We start from the raw sequence: 21,401 nt of genomic DNA, 5'->3' as shown, positions 1-21,401 counted from the left end.
CTAAATGTACAAGGAGCCAGGAGAGGAAAGGTACTATGACATACAACATCTACACTTCAGTTCATCTGGGAAATCTGAACTTGATTGTCAAGAAAACCCACTTAATTAAATCTTAATTTGAAAATACTAATTTGAGGCAAGAACATTTCCATTTATCTGCTTCCTAACAATATTAAAATTCGATGACAGAAACACTAAAATTATTATTCTATCAGTATAAGACTTAAGTATTATCAATCTACATCTATTACCAATCTGGAACTTAACCTCTTAAAATTTCCTGGGCAACACAATGTCTCTACTTAACAAAGTACTTCTCAGGTCTAATGTTCATTTGATGGATACAATGTCTACTTCTAAGATGATAGAACAAACAGCTTTATAATCTATACATTTTTAATATTCACCTGGATTCAACATTTAGCCATTTTCAAATATTGCTATGAACTTTCTTTGAGGAAATTTGAAAATATTTATCTGTCTGGATACTTACATCTCTTTCTGCTTTATCATTTTCATACTGAAGTCTGCCTTCTTTTAAAAGATGGCATTCGTTGATTAATTCCTTACATGTTTCATTCAGCACAAGACCTTGCTTTTCACTGTTGGCTTGCAATATTTTTATGGTATCCACAAACTGATCTTGGATTCTAATGACTGTCTTTCTTTTCTTCTCAGATTTGTTGTGAGCCTGATCCAGTTGCTGTTGAAGCAACTTATTTTCTCTCTGCAGGTGAGATAGCCTCTCCTGTAAAGATTCCTGCTTTCCAATGTCTGCATTCACTTTCCCTTGTTCCTTTTGAGACACATTTTCAGTTTCCTCCTTTTGACACTGTGTTTGGCTTTGGTCTCTTTCTCCATCTTTTAAAACTAATGCCCTTTCTCTGAGAGCATCTCTTGTGTGATGCAACTCAATTTCTAGGCGATTGGATTTGCTTTCAAGTACAGAAAATTTTTGAGAAAGAATCTCAAAGTCACATTTTAGATTAGACATATCAGATTTATTTTTGTCCTGGGAACAAATCCATTCTTCTTTTTCTTTCTTGAAATCAACTTGTAGATATCCTTTTAAAGTCTGGCAGTGCTCATGATCCTGTACAACAGTAGCCTGGCTAGACCTGTGTGATTCACCTTCTGCTTCCAGTCTTCCTCTGTTTTGTCGTTCATCCTCCAGTTTAGAGCTTAGCATTGTAAGATCAGCTCTCAGAAATTCAAGCTGTGCTTTTTGTTGAAATAGTGTTTCTGTTATTGTCTTTTCAAGATGGTCAATCTTTTCTTTGACAATCACAATGTCCAAAAAATCTTTTTTTTTCTCCATTTCTGGGTTCTGATTTTTCACTGTGTCTAGTTCCAGTGTTAGCTTGGCAATTTTATTCTTCAACATGCGATTTTCACATAACAGACGTTTTTCTTTTTCATCACTATCAGAAACCTAAGAAAAATAAGGAGACTTTAGCTAACTCATTGAAATGATATTTCATGATAGCCTCTGAAATTAAAGAAACCTTTATGTTTACAATAAAAAGGTTCCAATAGGCGGATATCCCTCATAAAAATTAGAATTGCACCAAACCTCTAACTTTATACAAGCCTACCTCCTCCAAAGTTCAAAAAATTAATATAAGTTGTTGGATTTTTTTAAAATGAAATCAAACCACAAGGTACTTTCTAAGAATCTCAGAATTGGAAAGGGCTTTTTCTGAATCACTACCAACCCAGAATACATTACGTAAAAGATTAATAACTCTAACTACACTTAAAAATTGAGCTTATAAACAGAATATACAGCTACCCCACAGTGAGAGTGTTAACCCTGCATATACTAGGAGAAACTAAATTTCCTAAAAAAGATCTTTCAATGATTATCTCATAGATAGTCTACTGTTTTAGTACTTTCAGTCATAAAAACTACCCCTACTAATAACTGATCATCTCGGGATTGTCCTAAGCTCTTCTACATCCATCAATGGACCCTTTAGTTCACACAATCTGGAATGGAGAGGTTAAAAAGATAAGCAACTTCTGGATTTTCCCCAGGTTGCTCTTATGAGCGCTTTCTGTCCCCTTTGGTTTGCAATGGTGTTTGGTCAGAATTCCATCTTGTAATATATTGGCATTCTGTTCTTGAGAAAGTCGCCTCTGAGTGTAATTTTGTTCTTCAACAACCTAGGGACATATTTCATTTAGTTTGTGAGCTCATACCTTTAACAACAAGTTCAAAGCTTAGGAACAGCTCCTTAAAAAACTGTTAAAAGGAAGTAGCCTTTTTAAGCATAAGGATCTTTCATCTTCATGAAAAACTCAAATTTTAACTTAAGTGATAGCTAAATTTGTCATTGAGCAAAAATGCAGTATGGTGAAAGAAAATTTATTTATGAACATTTGAGTAATTCCATCACAGTGTCAAGGCAATTTATCCTGTATGTTAACATTTTTTAAAGCCAAAATTAACGTTGCTGTGAATGATTAAACTCAATTTATCGTCCCCTTCTTCATTTAGAAAACATATACAGAGTATATACTACCTGCCAAGGATAGTAGTAAATTAATAATTTTAGTCCTAAATGTCACAGTTCATGTTTTGAATGAGATAACATTTTGGGCTTGTTTAAAATGTCTTAATGTACACTAAATAAAAAAGATACAATTATTGATAAAATACTGTTAGATATAAGAAATTTTTACCAAAGATAAATTTACCGTATTCCTTCTTACAGTCTTCAATGGCATCACTTGTGTTGCAGTGGTGTTTGCAACTTTGGGGTTCATTTCAACATTTTTAATAGATTGCCTTTCTTTTTTCTTTGACTGCCCTGTATTCTTCTTGCTTAACAGATCAACTTTTTGTCTCTTCTCTTTTTCTTCTTGTAAGGTTAATCTGCAGTTAAACACAATCAAAGCTGTGATCAACATAAAATGTACTGTTATATTTATATGATATCTTATGTAAACCTCATGGCAACCACAAAACAAAAATCTCCAGCAGATTCACAAAAGATAAAGAGCAGGAACCCAAAGCCCACTACGGAAATCTTCAATTCAAAAAGGGAGGCAGCAAGAGAGAAGGAATGTAACAATGGAGCTACAAAACAGCCAGAGAACAAGATAGCATCAGTAATACTTTACCTGTCAATAATTTCTTTGTAAATGGATTGAATTCTCTAATCAAAAGGCATGGAATGACTAGGGGTAGAGAACACACAAAATGGCAGGCAGACTATGTGTTGTAGAAATATGCACCTGAAACCTGTAGTCTTTTGATAACCAGAGTCACCTCAATAAATTCAAGGAAAAGGAAAAGAGGCATACAGTGTTTGATGGATTAAGTAATAAGACCCCACTACTTGTTGCCTTCAAGAGACCCCAATCATTTTCTTAACTTTTAAAAAAAATCCTCACCAGAGGATGTGCTCAAAGATTTTAGAGAGAGGGGAATGGATAGAGATACAGACAGACAGACAGACAGACAGACAGATAGAGAAACATCAATGTGAGAGAGAACATCAATTGGTTCCCTCTCCTATGTACCCAGACCAGAGATGGAATCCACAATCTAGGTATATGCCTTAACCTGGAATCAAACCTATAACCTTTTGGTATATGGGATGGTGCTCCAACCAAGAAAGCAACACTAGCCAAGATTCAAGTCCTTATTAAAGACTCAAAGCGGAGAGAGAGAAAAGATACCCCTTGCAAGGGCAAACTAAAGAGACCATTCATAGATATCCTTCTATTAGACAAAACAGAATTTAAGCCACAAACTGTAACAAGGCACAAGCAAGATCTTCATATAACGATAAGGGTATCACTTCATAAAGAAGATATAACAATTGTAAATAGGTATGCACCCAACATGTGTTCCCCTAAAAATATTAAACAAATTTTAACAGAACTAAAGGTTTAAATATCCAACAACACAATAATAGCAGGGAGCATCAATACCCCACTTTCAGCAATGATTTGATCATCTAGACACAATATCAACAAGGATATGTTAAACTTGAACTAAACATCAGAACAAATGGACCTAATGGACATTTAGAGAGCAGTCATACATATTTTTTTTGACAAATAGTGGAATACTTTTTATTTATTTTTTTAATTCATTAACTTATTACATATGTGTCCTTATCCCTGCATTACCCCCCATATCCCCACTCATGCCCCTACCCCCCTGTTGTCTGTGTCCATTGTTTAGACCTATATGCTGGCATATAATCCTTTGGTTGATCTTTCCCCCTTACCCCCACCCTCCCCTACCTTCCCTCTGAGGTTTGACAGTCTGATTGATGCCTCTCTGTCTCTGGATCTGTTTTTGTTCATCAGTTTATGCTGTTCATTATATTCCACAAATGAGTGAGATCATGTGATAGTTATCTTTCTCTGACTGGCTTATTTCACTTAGCATAATCATACATTTTTTACACCACTTCAAAGAGATAGCTATACTCCCATGAATATGGCAACCTTATTTACAATAGCCAAGATATATGAACTAAGTGTTCACCAATAGATGAACAGATAAAGAGATGTGGTATGTATGTTTGCATATATGTATGTAGGTATGTGTATATTATGTATATAATCATGTGTGTCTATGTATACATACATACATACATACATACATACATACATAAAAACATACATACTTAGACAATGGAATTTTCTCTGGCATCAGAAAGAAATAGAATGATAGAGACTGGCTATAGTTATAAGAAATATTAATCATGCTCTATTAACCATGATTATTTTGTTCTGATTAAAGAAAGTATGTTCTGATCTGCTGGGTGCTCTCTCCACCCCTCTGGGACCTGGGAGTTTACCTGGAAATGTGGCCCATCCTCCTTAACTGCCTAATATCATGGAAAGATTAATTACCTTGTTGGAGCAACAATGGAGTCGCAGAGGTGCCCACACTTTGCAACCCCTCAGCTTGCATTGCCTGTGATCTGTAAACAATATACCCATCTATTTCCTTTTGCCTATTTTCCCATGCCTATAAGACCCAGTTTTGTTACTTTTACATAACCATTCTTATTTCATTTGCCTACTTCCCCATGTAATCTTTGTTATTCTACCCCATCCAAGAAGCTGGTTTATTGGGGTGGGAGGTGGATGGTGTGCAGAGCAAATATTCTTGGATGACCTGCTGCTCCCCCATACTGCCAGCATTGTTGGAATTAATGCTCATATATGAATCAAACCTGCCTCTGCTTAATTGGCTCAAGTAGTGACAGGCAGACTGGACTTACTTGTCAGGTTTCACTACCAATCGTGCCCACATAGGTGAACCTAGAGAGCATTAGACTAGCAAACCTAAGTCAGACAAAGACAAATACTGCATGATCTCTCTTGCATGTGGAATCTAAAGTACCTAAACTCACAAAATCAGAGAGTACAGTGGTGGTAGCCAGAGGCTGAGGGTGTGGGTAAAGGGGAGGGGATGTTGGTCAAAGGTACAAAATTCAGTTATAAGACGATCACATGTTGGGGTCTGATGTACAGCATGGTGATTATAGTTAAAAATACTGTATTATGTGCTTGAAGGTTGCTAAGCGAGTAGATCTAAATGTTCTCATCACAAAAAAAAGAATTGGTAATTATGTGTTGTAATGGAAATGTGAACCAACACTCCTGTGCTGATCACCTACCAACATAAAAGTGTATCAAATGAACACACAATATACCTTCAAAATATGCAATGTTACATGTCAATTATGAGTCAATAAAGTTAAGGGAAAAATAGAAATTTGAAATTTGAAAAAGTAAAATATCCACATGGCAATCTACACTAATAAAAGAGAAATATGTAAATTCATTGTCGCTCTGCCACGTCCACTCACCAATCAGGGTGAGTATGCAAAGTAACCCAACAAAGGTGGCGGGTTAATTTGCATAAGCAGGTGCAGAGGGAAAACTGAAGGCTCTGGCCTGAGGGAAGTTTGAAGACAACTGAAGACTGAAGACTGAAGAGGCTTGGCTTCTCTGCTGTAGCCAGACCAAAGGCCTGGGTCCTGGGTGCTGGGGGAAAACCGGGGCTGACAGTCAGGGAAAGGAAGGCCTATTGCGTGAATTATCATGAAACGGGCCTCTAATATATATATATACATATATATATATATATATATATATATATATATATATATATATATGCATTAATATATATATAGATATATCTAGAAAATGGCAGCAAACCAATGACTTATGATTTTCTTACAAAGTAAAATGTTTGGTAACTTTTGTATACTCTAGCCTAGTTTCCAGTCCTATATAATCAAAGCCTAATATGCAAATTGACTGAATGAGAGAATAACTGGTTGCTATGATGCACAGTGACCACCATTAGGCTGATGCTCAATGCAGGAGCTGCCCCCTGGTGGTCAGTGCCCTCTCACAGGGAGAACATTCCTCAGTCAGAAGCCAGGCTCACAGCTGGTGTGCAGAGAGGCGGTGGCTGGAGCCTCTCCAGCCTGTGTAGCAGTGCTAAGGAGCAGAGAGCCAAGCAGTAAGGAGCAGCTAGCATGTGGGCAGTAAGGAGCTAGGAGTCCCAGACTGTGAGAAGGTGCAAGCCAGCCTGAGGGAAACCCACCCCCTACCCTAGTGCATGAATTTCATACACTAGGCCTCTAGTATTATATACATAATGACCTACTGTATGTTTTATATACATAATAACATCTAATAAATACCCTTAGACTGTGTATGTTTGTGTTTATACTAGTTATGTTTGTATGAAGGACCTAGTTCTGGGAGTGAAGTTATTGTGATAAAGGAATGACGTACATGACATTTTGAAAAAAGCTCAATTGCCCTTTGAAAAAGATGTGGTAATTTCATCTACCAATAGTGCATGAGGATGCCTTTTCCTCCAGTGGGAAAATTCTGGTTTTATTTGTTAAATACAATAATTAGTTATTATAAGTTAAAAAAAATGGTATCTCATTTTTTGTTGATGAACATTTTCTAATTAGAAAGCAAGGTTCACTCTACTATAAATTCAAAATTTGTTAATCATGAATATTAACTCAACTTGGAATTTGTTTTATAGGAAAAGAATAATTACCTACTGTTAAATACTGCTATAGGCTTACCTATCAGAGTCTTCATTCTCCACAGTAGGAAACTGGTGCTTATCACTTTGTTCACTGTTGCTTTTCTGTCTCACTCCAACACTGTCAGTGTCATCATTAGCCCCATCACACATGTTTCCTGACTCTTCCCTCTTACTATTTTTCTGCTCCTTCTTTTCTTCAACCTTTGATGAAAGTTTGACAATGACAATATTGTTATTACCTTATTCATTAAGAAGACTGTGTGTTCATTACCTTTCTCATGTGGTTTTATGATTTAGTTTTGCTATTACCTTATTCATGAAAAAGACTGTGTTTTCATTAATTTCATCCTTTGACTGCTGGGTATCAGTTTGTTGACTGTTTCTCTGTTGTCTCAATCCATTTCCGTCACTGTGATCATCAGCACCTTCATATATGTTTCCTGATACTTCCTTTATACTGCTTCTCTGCTCATTTTCTCCTTCAACCTTTGATGCATGTTTGATATTAAAGATATTGTTATTACCTTATTCATCAAAAGATTCTGTTTTCATTAATTTCATGATATTAATGAAACTGCTATGACTTGAATCAGTGAAAATATTTTGAGTGTTTTATTTGATCATAAAAGGTCATTGAAATTGCTCTAAATACTGCTTTGTGTCTGTTTCTGTATAGAAGCCAAATTTTCCAAGACTTCTAAGAGTGATTTCTTAATTTTGTGCTCCTATTCACACAAAATCCACCCTTTGCTACCTAATATTCCCCATACTTACCCCATCCCATTTATCTCACAGAAACAATAAAATAAATGACAAAAAATGCAAATATGCTTCTTTTGTCTTTCCCACCTGTGACTTGCATTACACAGATTTAGAGGATGTAACATTGTGCCTCAGTAACAAAGAGGAAGCTTTCCTCTTTCTTCAAGAAGCTATTGTTTCCTATATTGCCTTTTACATTGTCCAAGATCTTTAAAGATATCAAAAAAGTGTGGCATTTATAAAATATATGAACCAAAGTTTACTACAATATAGGAGCATTGTGAGGCCAATGAATTGTTAGTTAAAGTACAATTTGAGAAAGTGTGTAATGCCCCCCTAATGTCACACTGCCAAGTCTTCGTCTTTAGGGCCTGATGAATTCTGCTGGCCTTACAGTAATGACTCTCTGAGGTGGCCCCCAACCATAAGGTATGTGTACCCAGTGCGTGATAGCTGTTATTTGCATAGCCTGTGACTTTTGCTGAGTGGCCACACAGCCAGCAATGAAGCTGAGCTTGAATCTGTATCAACATGGGAAGAACCATTCACACCTACCTGATGGCTCACTTACCTCATGGGACTCACATACCAATGGGAGCTCTTTCAGTGATTGACCCCTACAGAAAGCTAGTAGGCAGAGGTGGATCCCAGAGAGATTTGGGCTTTGTTCTTAGCTTCCTCCAGGGCTTGGTGCTGGTGGAAGGAGGCATTGCTGTGCAGCTTGGCCCCTCCCTGGTGCACCTAGGCCCAGCAGAGCCAGTCACAAACACTGTACCACTTTGTAGCTCCACACAGGTCTCCCAGGGAGAATCACAGGCAAAGACTGACATTGACATACAACCGTGTGCCCACCACCCCCTTCCCAAGAGGCTCCAATGGGGAGCTACAGAACATGAAGCAATTGCCCCACAATCAGTACACCCAAATGAAGATCTCAACAGGCACCACAACATACTGGCATGTATTAATTGACATGGGGCCAGCCTTCACATAGCATCTCATACACTGTGGTCAGCCAGCGTGAGCATCAACCCCATCCACAAATAGGCAAGCATTAAGACTCTACAAAGGAGGGATCACATAACACACACAAGTGATATTCCTGGAGTACCCAGCTTAGGTGATCAGAAAGAATGATGCCAATGAGCCTGACAAGACACCTAACACATAAGTCCATTTTACTAGGACTGGGAGACATAGTATGTCAATCCAATTCATAGAAACAAATACAAAGTGGTAGCTTAAATGGGGAGAAGAAGAACGATGCCCCAAATGAAAACACACACAAAAACAAAACAAAACAAAATAAAACAATACAGGATAAATCCCCCAAAAGAAAGAGCTAAATTGCCAAAACCGGTTTGGCTCAGTGGATGGAGCGCCAGCCTGGGACTGAAGGGTCCCAGGTTCGATTCCGCTCAAGGGCATGTACCTGGGTTGCAGGCACATCCCCAGTGGGGGATGTGCAGGAGGCAGCTGATTGAAGTTTCTCTCTCATCGATGTTTCTAACTCTCTACCTCTCTCCCTTCCTCTCTGTAAAAAATCAATAAAATATATTTCAAAAAAAAAAAAAAAAGAAAGAGCTAAATGAAATGCTGCGACCCTTTAAAACAGTTCCTCATGTTGTGGTGACCCCCAAACATAAAATTATTTTCATTGCTACTTCATAACTGTAATTTTGCTACTGTGATAAATTGTAATGTAAATATCTGACATGCAGGATGTATTTTCATGGTTACAAATTGAACATAATTAAAGCATAGTGATTAATCACAAAAACTATATGTAATTATATATGTGTTTTCCGATGGTCTTAGGCGACCCCTGTGAAAGGGTCCTTCGACCCCCAAAGCAGTCGCAACCCACACGTTGGTGACCCACAGGTAGAGAACCGATGGCCTAGAGGCTTTTTCAGTCAAGGGATGGCCCCGAGAGATAAAAACAGATAATGGAACTGCCTATACTGACTAGCTTCTCCTTTCAGCAGTTTCGCAAGCAGTACCAAATAATACATAAAACAGGAATTCCCTATAATCCTCAGGGACAGACAATTGTAGAAAGAGCTAATCAAACCTTAAAGACTCAGTTACAAAAACAGAAAGGGGGAGAGGGGTATTATCCTACTTCACAGAATCAGTTAAATCATGCCCTTTACACTTTAAGTTTTGACAATAAGTGTCACACAGCAGCCGAGAGGAGGCATCAACCTCCTGGTCCCGTGACATCTGCCGGTATGGCACGATGGAAGGATTTACGAACAGGGCAGTGGAGAGGGCCAGATCCAGTAATGATGTGGAGAAGAGGCCATGTTTGTATCTTTCCAGAAGGTGCTTCTAACCCCATCTGGGTGCCAGAGCCAGCGGTGTGTCACGACCATGGATCCAGGGAGAACAGCTCACCCTGCCATTCCAGAAGCTGAAGATCACACATCCGGTGATGATGGCAGCTCAGCCACCGGCCCCGAAGAAGGAGAAAAGCAGAAGGCAGCTGGCCAAGGCCACCTGAGGAGCTAGTGTCCCCACATGGGGTCAACTGAAGAGGCTGACCACCGATGCTCAGCAAGTGGTGAATGAACAGTGGGTTCAGGTAACCCCCTCCAACCTTTTTGTTGCTATGCTGGCGCTTGTCAGCTGTCAGGTAGGTATGGCTGCAGCAGAAACATACTGGACTTATGTTCCAGACCCCGCTATGGTCAATCCAGCCACCTGTACCAGAGAATCAGTGCCAGTATTTACCTATAACACTAACCCGGTCCGGGGTATCTCCAACAAGCCTATAACTCCTTCTTCCCAAGGTGATTATACTTATAATGGTTTTAGTGGGGAGCTCCCTATTTGTTTATCTAAAAGGGGGACTTCAGGATGTTTGCAGCTTGGCCAAGAAAATAAGACATCCTCTGGAGGCGCAAACATTGGGATATGGGAAAACATATTCAGACAGTTACTAAACTAGGATTTCCTAAGGCCACCGGATGGCTGTCTGATAAGCATCCCCTGCCCCCTTCGTGCCCTAATAGCACCACTACTGAGTTGGGAGCATGTCCTCAATGGCAGGATTATGCCAATCCTATACCACTGAGACATACTATTTCTGGCTCTGACTTCTATGTATTGGGTTGGTCCCACAGGCTTGATGTTAAATATCCCCATTATGAGCCTATGTTACCAGGAGGTTTTGTAAGTAATGCCCTGACCATGAAAACAGGAAATTTACAGAAAGATCCACGGCTGTTAGCTGCTGCCCTTGACTTTCTTAATTTTACTGGCTCTTTCTTAGCTAATACTAAAGGAGCTGTTCATCGAGCCCTTGCTATGGCTATGAGCTTGTGCCCAGCCCCCATATGTATTGGTAACTGGAAATGTGAACATCAACAGATTGGAAAACTTTATGCTGTCCAATGCCATCACTGTAACCTTACCAGCTGCGTTTCTAGGCATAACCTGAATGAGGATATATAAATTTTAAATCAGTCTTCTTTTATTATGCTTCCTACCAATATAACAGAAAAATCGTATCATGGTGCAGGCCTTCAGGCATTGCAGGAATTACACAATTGTCCCGGGAAAAGCGTGCTTTGGGACTTATTATTTTTGGTATTGTTAAACTAGTTGCTGTTATTGCATCTGCTATAACTTCTTCTCTTGCATTGACCCAAAGCATCCAGAATGCGAAGCTTGTCAATGAATTGGCTCACAACACCTCAACCACATTTCATGATCAAGAAGATATAGACAAAAGGCTAGAACAAAGCTAAATGCTTTGGAAGCTGTAGTGATAGGACTAAGTAATCAATTAGAAAGCATCAAGATTAGACAGCAGCTGCAGTGTCATGCTGCCTTTACATATATTTGTGTGATTTCAGCCCACTATAACAGTTCTCTATGGGATTCGAATAACATCAAGATGCATCTACAGTGAATATGGCATCATAATAATATCAGTATAGACCTAGTGCGGCTACACAAACATGTGCAAACCATTCAGAATAGTCATGATGATATTCTATCTCAAGCAAAACTAGCAAAAGAATTGCTGGATGATTTAAAAGAATTTAATGCATGGAATATATTAAAAAACACCACCTGGTACCTAATTGGATTCCTTTGTGTACTACTAATCTTATCCTTTTTTTTTCCCCACTCATCAGCAAGCTCCTGTGATCTCAAGTCTGAAGGCTCCAAGTAGATGTCCACAAGATATGTTTAAAAACGGGGGAGATGTAGAGGGCCCCTGGAAAGGCACATGGGCATTTATAATTAATAACTACCAGCTGAACCCAAGGTGACAGGCAGAGCCAGGTCCAGGATACACATCTTACCAAAAAGGCAGAAGTGTTCTCAGCTTGATTTCATTTTGCCCAGGTGTCTGGGAGTGGGTTTTGTTACATAAATCCAGTCTAAGGAATGAATAGGACTCCTGCCTAGCCAAGCCCCTTTATCTTGAATTTTGGTGAAACCTCCTGCTATTTGGGGTATAAAATAAACACACTGCTTCAGTGCTGGGTCCCTGTCTGTCCCTTAGAAGAGGACGGTGGTCCCACCCGGTCCTAGCTTTTTCCTTCCATCTTTGTGTCTTGTCTTCTTCTTTCGTTTCTCAAATCCCCAGTAGCCTCTACTCAAATAACCAGACCACTCTCTTTCCACGCTGTGACAGAAAAGAGAGACCCCTCCATACAAATATGAGGAGACAAGAGAAGATTTGCCTTTGGGTGGTAGGCACATGGTCCTATATACAGATTTTGTAAATTAATAATCCACACACAAGAAACCTATATGCTCATATTGACTAATGTCACCCCAATAAAATTTAAATAAATAAATAAATAAATAAATAAATAAAATGCAAACACAAAAAGAGCTGGGATAGCTATACTTATGTCAGACAAAATAGAAGTTAAATGTAAGGCTATAAAAAGAGACAAAGAAGGTCATTACATAACAATATGGAACCGATCCAATAAGAAGAAATAACCTTTATGAACATATATGCACCAACCAGAGGAGCACTTCAATATATAAAGCAAATATCTGTACAATCATAGTTAGGAAGTTCAGTACCCCTTTGACATTGATAGATCTTAAAAAAAAAAAAAGCAAGAAGGTAAATGTATGTATTTTAAAAGCTCCAAACAAAACTCCAATGAATTTTGTTGATACGTTCAGAGCATTATTAACCTAAAAATGCAGGGTATAAATTTTCTTCAAGTGCAAATGGAACAGTTCCTAGATAGGCCAAATGTAAGGCTATAAAACAAGCCTCAGTACATTTCAGAAGACTGCAATCATTCCTCACATCTGCTCCAACCACAGTGGTGTCAAACTAGAAATCAATTACACACAAACACATGAAGAGTAAATAACCTGTTATGAAACAGTGAAGGGGTTATCAATGAGATCAAGGCAAAAATCAAAAAATACCTTGAGACTAATGAAATGAGAACATGATAATTCAAAATCTATGAGACAACATGGGAGCTGTCCTAAGAGGGAAATTCACAGCAATACAGGCCTACCTCAAGAAATAAGAAAAGTCTCAAATGAACAATGTAACCTTTTCCAGAAGACATGTTTTAAATGAGCCTATTGGATTGCTTTAAAAGGTGTGTAACATGATTTTAATTTGATTGATTATGACAGTATTCTTTTCTTAGTGATTAAACTTCACCAAGCATTAAATATACCATTTTGAAGTATAAAATTCAGTATCATTTGGCACATGTACCATGTTGTGCAATGATCACCTCTATTTAGTTCCAAAACCATTCACCAATCCAGAAGAGAACCTTATTCCCATGAAATAGGAACTCCCATTCCCCCTACCCGTCTCTGGCAAACACTTGTCCGATTTCTATCAATATCGACTCACTTATTGTGGAAATTGTATATAAAAGGAATCATGCAATAAAGTAAATACATTTTCCGCTTTGGACTGTGGGGTTCAGTGGATGGAGCATCGTCCCATGCACAGAAGGGTCATAAGTTCAATTCCCAGTCAGGGCATATATACAGGTTGTCAGATCAATACCTGTCAGAGACCATCCTCCTTGCAGGCGGCAACCAATTAATGTCTTTCTCTCTCATCAATGTTTCTCTCTCTCTCTCTCTCTCTCTCTCTCTCTCTCTCTCTCTCTCTCTCTCTCTCCATTCCTCTACTCTCTATAAAATCAATAAAACAAAAATAAACATTTCCCAGCTTGAGGATTTAACTATAAAAAGACTAATTTTGCATTACAAACATAAAAAAATGATAGGAAGGCCACTAGGAAATTTTAAGGGTAAGTGTTAAACAAAATTCAATTGAGTGTAAAAAAATCAATTTTACAAACGAGCACTTTACCTTGAAGACTGCATTGTCTAATGTAGGACATGCAACAGCAATGCGACGTTTGCTGTAAAATCCACAGAACCAATGAGGGAATCCATGTCTTTAAAAAGGCAACAAAATTTTCAGTGAAATATCAGCTTTCTGTATATCAAATAAAGATTCTTGATATAATTAACACTAGGCCTATGTTTAAACAATGCTTTTAGTTTTTTATTTCTGCTGTCACCTCTCCCAGCCTATGAAGTATTTAATGAACACACTCTGACTAGGATTACTTTGTTTTCACCACTTACTGGCTGACATAATTTTTATTCCCTGAACTGGAACACATATGATGACGTAAATCAAGGCAGGAAGATACATTGTCCCTTCCTCATCATCTGTCCCTGGTTCAAAGACTAATTAATTTCAGTCAAAAATGGCAGTCTTGTTTTTTTTCGCAAGGAAACCACTTATTCAGGAGATCCTACAACTTCCTTTTGTCCTCCAAACACACAATAATTTCCTTGAAATGCTGGGAAGTTAAATGTCCAAATGTCAAAGAACAAATGTATATTTTATTAGCCTATGTAAATATATATATATATATATATACAAATATATATATATGAATACAGTTATATATATATGTAAAACTATATATATATATATTTGTACACATGTGCTGACCTACTGTATGTTTTATACACATAATAACATAAAATAAATGTCCTTTGACTGCGTGTGTGTATGTTTATACAAGTCATGTTTTCATGTAGAATCTAGTTCTGGAAGTGAAGCTATTGCGTAAGGAATGACATACTTGAATTTTTGAAACAAGCTCAATTACCCTTCTAAAAGGTGTTCTAATTTCATATACCAATAGTCCAGGAGACTGCCTTTTTCTTCTCATGGGACAATTCTGGCTTTTATTTTTTACAGACAATAATTATCATTATAACTTGAAACAATGGCATCTCATTGTTTGTTGATAGGCATTTGGTTGTGATCAGCAAGCAAGGTTCCATCTAGTATACATATAAATTTGTTAATCATGAATATCAGCTCAAATTGGAATTGGTTTTATAGGAAAAGAATAATTACCTACTGCTAAATACTGCTATAGGCTTACCTATGAGAATTTTCTTTCTCCTTAATAGAAACCTGCTGCTTCTCACTTTGTTCAATGTTGCTTTTCTGCCTCACACCAACACTGTCACTGTTGTCTTCAGCACCAACATGCATGTTACCTGACACTTCCCTTTTACTACTTGTCTTCTTCTCTTGTTCTCCAACCTTTGATGAAAGTTTGATATGGTTATTACGTTATTCATTAAAAAGAGTGTGTTTTCATTAATTTTGTCATTTGGCTTTTATCATTTGGGGTTGTTATTACCTTATTCATTAAAATGACTGCATTTTCATTAATGTTATCATTTGGGTGCTGGTTATCAGTTTGTTCCCTGATGCTGTGCTGACTCAATCCATCATTCTCATTGTCATCATCAGCACCATCATATGTGTTTTCTGACGCTTCCCTTTTGCTACTTTTCTGTTTCTCCTTTTCTTTAACCTTTGATGAAAATTTGATATTAAGGATATTATTGTCACCTTATTCTTTAAAACAAATGTGTTTTATTTAATGTTGACATTTGGCTTATATCAGTTGTGTTTGTTATTACCTTATCCACTAAGAAGGCTGTGTTGCCATTAATTTTACCATTTGGCTGCTGGGAATCAGTTTGTTCACTGTTGATTTGCTGTCTCAATCCATTTTTGTCACTGTCCTCATTAGCACCATCATACACGTTTTCTGACACTTCCCTTTTACTGTTTGTCTGCTTATTTTTTTCTTTAACCTTTGATGAAAGTTTGATATTATGGTTACTGTTATTACCTTATTCATTCAAAAGTTATATTTTCATTAATTTCATTACAGTAATGAAATTCCTATGACTTGAATCAATAAAAATATTTGAATGTTTAATTTTATCATAGTAGGTCATTGAAATTGTAAATTATGCTTCACTTCTGTTTCTGTATAGGAGCCAGATTTTCCAAGATTTCTAAAAGAGCTTTCTTAATTTTGTGCTTCTATTCACATTATATCCACTCTTTGCTACCTAACATTTTCCCTCCTCACCCCCATCCCATTTATCTATCAGAGACAATGAAAGAAAAAGACAAGGATGCAACATTTCCCACTTTTGTCTTTACTAGCTGGTCTTGCATGACGTAGATAGATTTAGAGGATGTGACATTGTGCCTCAGTAGCAAATAGGAAGGTTTCCTCTTTCTTCACAAAGCTATTGTTTCCCACATTGCCTTAAATTTATTTCAAGATCTTTAAAGGTATCAAAAGTGATGGCATTTATAAAATATATGAACTAACATACTACAACATTGCAGCAGAGTGAAGCCAATGAATTGTTAGTTAAAATACAATTTTGGAAAGTGAGTAATGCTCCCCAAATTCGCAAGCTAGTCTTGGTCTTTGGGGCCTAATGACTTCTGCTGGCCTTAGAGTAATGACTCTTTGAAGTGCCTCCCAACCATAAGGTCCTTGGGTACCCAGTGCATGATAGCTGCTGTTAGCACAGCCTCTGACTTTTGCTGAGTGGCCTCACAGCCAGAATTGAAGCTGAGTTTGAATCTGTATCAACATAGTAAACACCATTCACACCTACCTGGTGACTCACTTATCTCTTGGGACTCACATACCAATGGGAGCTCTTTCAGTGATTGACCCCAACAGAAAGCTAGTAGGCAGAAGTGGATCTCAGAGAGATTTGGGCTTTGTTCTTAGCTGCCTCCAGGGCTTGGTGCTGGTGGAAGGAGGCATTGCTGTGCAGCTTTGCCCCTCCCTGGTGCACCTAGGCCTAGCAGAGACTGTCACAAACACTGCATCACTTTGTAGCTCCACACAGGTCTCCCAGGGAGAATCACAGGCAAAGACTGACATTGACATACAACCGTGTGCCCACCACCCCCTTCCCAAGAGGTTCCAGTGGGGAATTACAGAACATGAAGCAATTACTCCACAATCAGTACACCCAAATGAAGGTCTCAAAAGGCACCACAACATACTGGAGTGTATTACTTGACATGGTGTCAGACTTCACATAGCATCTCATACACTGTGGGCAGCCAGCATGAGCATCAACCCCATCCACAAATAGGACAGCATCAAGACTCTACAAAAGGAGAGCTCACATAACACACACAAGTGACATTCCAGGAGCACCCAGCTCTGATGATCAGAAAGATTGTGCCAATGAGCCTGACAAGACACCTAACACATTAGTCCATTGTTCCAAAACTGGGAGGCATAGTAGATCTACCCATATTCCTAGAAACAAACACAGAGAGAAAGCTTAAATAAGGAAAAGACAAAAGATGCACCAAATGAAACACACACAAACACACTTACACACACAATAAACAAACAAACAAACAAAAAACCATAGGATAATCCCCTGAGAAAAGAGCTAAATGAAATGAAGGGAAGAAATGCACCAGATTCAAGGTTGAAGAAAATGGTTACACAGATGCTAAAGGAACATAGTGAGAACTTTGACAATGACAAAAGAAATAAAAAAGGATAAATGAATCATAAAATATCCATTCAGAAATGAAGAGTACAATACTTGAAATGAACAATACAAAAGAAGGAATCAACTTTAATTCTGGGATAACAGAAAGCATAGCCACATCCACATTATAGGGGTACCAGAAGGAGGAGAGTGAGACCAAAAATTAAGAATCTATTTAAAGAAACAAAATGACTGAGATTTCCCTGACCTGGTGAAGAAAAATACATAGAAGTGCAGGAAAAGGCAGTCTCAAACAAGATGAACTGAAAGAGACCTAGACCAAGCCACTTCATAATTAAAATGGCAAAAGTTAAACACAAAGAGAGGATCTTTGAAGCAGAAATGAAAAACAAATAGTTACCTACAAGGGAGCCCCAATAAGACTGTGAGAGGCCTTCTCAACAGACACATTTCAGGCTGGTCATGATTAGAAAAAAATATTCAAAGTGATGAAAAAGAAGGACCTATATCCAAGACTACTCCACATGGCAAAGCTGTCATATTTAATATTGAAAAGAGATAAAGAGCTTTCTAGGGTACCTAAAGGAGTTGATAACACAAAAAGAAGATTGTATTAGAGCAATCATTAAAGATATTTGTATATAAAGTAAAAATAAGAGGCCGTAGACATAATTATAAGAATAAAATAGCAACAAGCGAGTAGCTATCAATAATCCCTGTAAATGTATATATCATTTTTTTAAATATATATATTTTTTTATTTTTTACAGACAGGAAGGGGGAGTGATAGAGAGTTAGAAACATCAATGAGAGAGAAACATCGATCAGCCGCCTCCTGCACACCTCCTACTGGGGATGTGCCCGCAATCAAAGTACATCCCTTGACCAGAATTGAACCTGGGACCTTTCAGTCTGCAGGCCAATGCTCTATCCACTGAACCAAACCGGTTAGGGCAAATGTATATATCTTAAAAGCTCCAATCAAAAGACATAGAGTAGATAGGTGGATAAGAAAACAAATTCCCTACAAAATGGCGACAGGCAGAAAGGTAGGGAGGGAGAGAGTGTGAGAGCGCAAGGAAGTGTTAGAGGAGTGTGTGGACGTGTGTGGTGTGTGTGTATGAGCTAGGGACACTTAGATTGTGCAGATCTTCTAAGGGGCTGCTAAACCAGGCAGTCTTAGGCGGCGGAGTCCCGCTCCCTGCTCAGACACTCCTGGGCGGCCAGCACAGGCATGGCGACCACGCCATCTTGGGAAACAGAGCTGCTTGAGACTAGGATCCTGGCCTCAGAACCACCCAGTCTGATCTCAGACGCATACCAGGATCCTGCAGCCACTGGGGACAGAGACCTGTGACCAAAGCTACAGACCTGGGGACAACAAAACTTCAGAAATAACCGCGGCAGATCCATGAGTAACAGAGCCCATCCCCCCTTCCCACAGGCTTGAGGGCAGCACCAGAGTAACTAACTGATAGACCCACCCCTTGCCAGGGCCTCAGCGCTCCAGGAACTTTAGCCTGGAAGTGTGTGAGCACCTTGGAACTGATCCCGCCTAGGGAGAGGTACAGGAGTCCTGGGCTGGGAGCAATCCCGGGAACCCCAGGAACTGATCCTATGCGCACTGCCAGCTTCTGTGCCCTGGGCTGGGAGCAAATGCGCGAACCTCAGGAACTGAGCCTATGCCCACTGCCGGCTTCAGAGCACTGGGCTGGGAGCAATCCTGCAAACACTAGGTATTTGTCCCACATATCACAGGCCCAGGGACCCCGAGTCTCTGGGCAGGAGTCAGCACCAAGCACCAGTCACTTGACTGTGTTTCTTATCACCTGCGCCTAAGATCCTGATTTCCTGTGCATTCATACTAAGAGCCAGTGACTCCAATTCCTGGTGCAAGGGCACACAGGGAACCTGATTCTCAAAGCGAAGCAACAGAGACTCTGATACTGGATTCTGGGGAACTCTGACTCCTGGCGCACGCTAGGGGGCTCTGGTTTTCAACACGCTTCAGGGGGTCTCTGTTTCAGCACAGTGTAGGCAGGGTCCCTGATTCTGAGGACGCTTACGAGGCCACATTGAGCGCTGACAACTCTGACTCTGAGCTAGCCTGGTTCCGACCAACCCACAACAACCACACATCTTAGTGTCAGAGCTCTTCAGTGACACTAGAGTGGTGGGAGGCTCCCACTGCACACAGCCGATGCCCACGCAACTCGCTCGACGTTTGAACCATCGGGAGATAATCAGAATGAAGAGACCAAACAACACCCAGAGGAAAGACAATGAGGAGTCGCCAAGAAATGAAATTAATGAAGTTGAAGCATGCAACATGACAGAAAAAGAATTCAGAATAATGAATTCATTCACCGGATGGATGAGAAAATCAACAACCTATGCAAGAATCAGGAAGAAATGAAAAGTGATATAGCTACAATCAAAAACTCCATAGAAAGTTTCAACAGGAGACTAGAAGAAGCAGAGGGCCGAATTAGTGAATTAGAAGATAAGGCAGAGAAACAAGCTCAATCTGAACAGCAACTGGAGAAAAAAATTAAAAAGCAGGAGGAGAGCCTAAGGGAGCTTCGGGACAACATGAAACGAAGTAACATAGTCATAATAAGGCTGCAAGAAGGACAAGAACAGCAGCAAGGATTAGAAAATCTATTTGAAGAATTAATGTCAGAAAACTTCCCAGATACGGGGAAGGAAAAAGTTACACAAGTACAGAGAGTCCCAGGCAAGATGAACCCCAAAAGACCCACACCAAGACACGTCATAATAACTATGGCAAATGTACAAGACAAAGAGAGAATCTTAAAGGCTGCAAGAGAGAAACAGAGAGTTAACTACAAAGGATCCCCCATCAGATTATCAAATGATTTCTCAACAGAAACACATCAGGCCAGAAAAGAATGGACAGAAATTTACAAAGTGATGCAAAGCAAAGGACTGAATCCAAGAATACTCTATCCAGCAAGGCTATCATTCAAAATTGAAGGGGAAATAAGAAGCTTCACAGACAAAAAAAAGGCTAAGGGAGTTTATCACCACAAAGCCAGCAATGCAAGAAATGCTAAAGGGACTGGTGTAAAAAGAAGAACTAAAAAGCCCAGAAAGAAAACTGCCACAAAAAAAAAAAATAGAAATGGCTACAAACAAGTACCTTTCAATAATAACTTCAAATGTAAATGGACTAAACGGTCCAATCAAAAGACATCGAGTGGCTGAATGGATAAAAAAAACATGACCAATATATTTGCTGTCTACAAGAGACCCACCTCATTAGAAGGGACTCACACAGACTGAAAGTGAAGGGATGGAAAAATATCTTTCAGGCAAATGGAAATGAAAAAAAAGCTGGGGTAGCAATACTTATATCAGACAAAATAGACCTCAAAGTGAAGGCCATAACAAGAGATGAGGAAGGCCACTTCATAATACTAAAGGGATCAATACAACAAGAGCATATAACCCTGATAAACATATATGCACCCAATGTAGGAGCACCCACATACATAAGAAAACTCCTGGAAGATATCAGGGGAGAGATCGACAAGAATACAATCATAGTAGGGGACTTTAATACATCAGTGACATCACTGAATAAATCCGTGAGACAAAAATTCAGCAAAGAAACAGCAATCCTAAATGACTCACTAGATCAGATGGACTTAATTGACATCTTCAGAACACTTCACCCCAAAGCCACAAAATATACGTTCTTCTC

The 21,401-nt window shown here is 38.9% G+C and overlaps 1 protein-coding gene across 1 annotated transcript in view; it reads right to left on the bottom strand.

Moving 5' to 3' along the window:
- Nucleotides 1-21,401, bottom strand: part of LOC132236031 (ankyrin repeat domain-containing protein 26-like) — an 82,271-nt gene that overhangs the window by 12,792 nt on the left and 48,078 nt on the right. The window contains exons 13-21 of the mRNA XM_059699418.1: nucleotides 15,803-15,979; nucleotides 15,517-15,693; nucleotides 15,253-15,416; nucleotides 14,154-14,241; nucleotides 7,364-7,540; nucleotides 7,092-7,255; nucleotides 2,701-2,878; nucleotides 1,987-2,166; nucleotides 494-1,432 (exon numbers count right to left, since the gene is read on the bottom strand). Coding sequence (XP_059555401.1) covers nucleotides 494-1,432; nucleotides 1,987-2,166; nucleotides 2,701-2,878; nucleotides 7,092-7,255; nucleotides 7,364-7,540; nucleotides 14,154-14,241; nucleotides 15,253-15,416; nucleotides 15,517-15,693; nucleotides 15,803-15,979 — 2,244 coding nt within the window. The remainder of the gene's footprint in view (nucleotides 1-493; nucleotides 1,433-1,986; nucleotides 2,167-2,700; nucleotides 2,879-7,091; nucleotides 7,256-7,363; nucleotides 7,541-14,153; nucleotides 14,242-15,252; nucleotides 15,417-15,516; nucleotides 15,694-15,802; nucleotides 15,980-21,401) is intronic.

The sequence above is a fragment of the Myotis daubentonii genome, chromosome 1, assembly GCF_963259705.1.
Source record: "Myotis daubentonii chromosome 1, mMyoDau2.1, whole genome shotgun sequence".
NCBI lineage: Eukaryota > Metazoa > Chordata > Mammalia > Chiroptera > Vespertilionidae > Myotis > Myotis daubentonii.
Note: the sequence above shows the minus strand (reverse complement) of the source record. Positions and strands in the feature narration are given on the sequence as shown.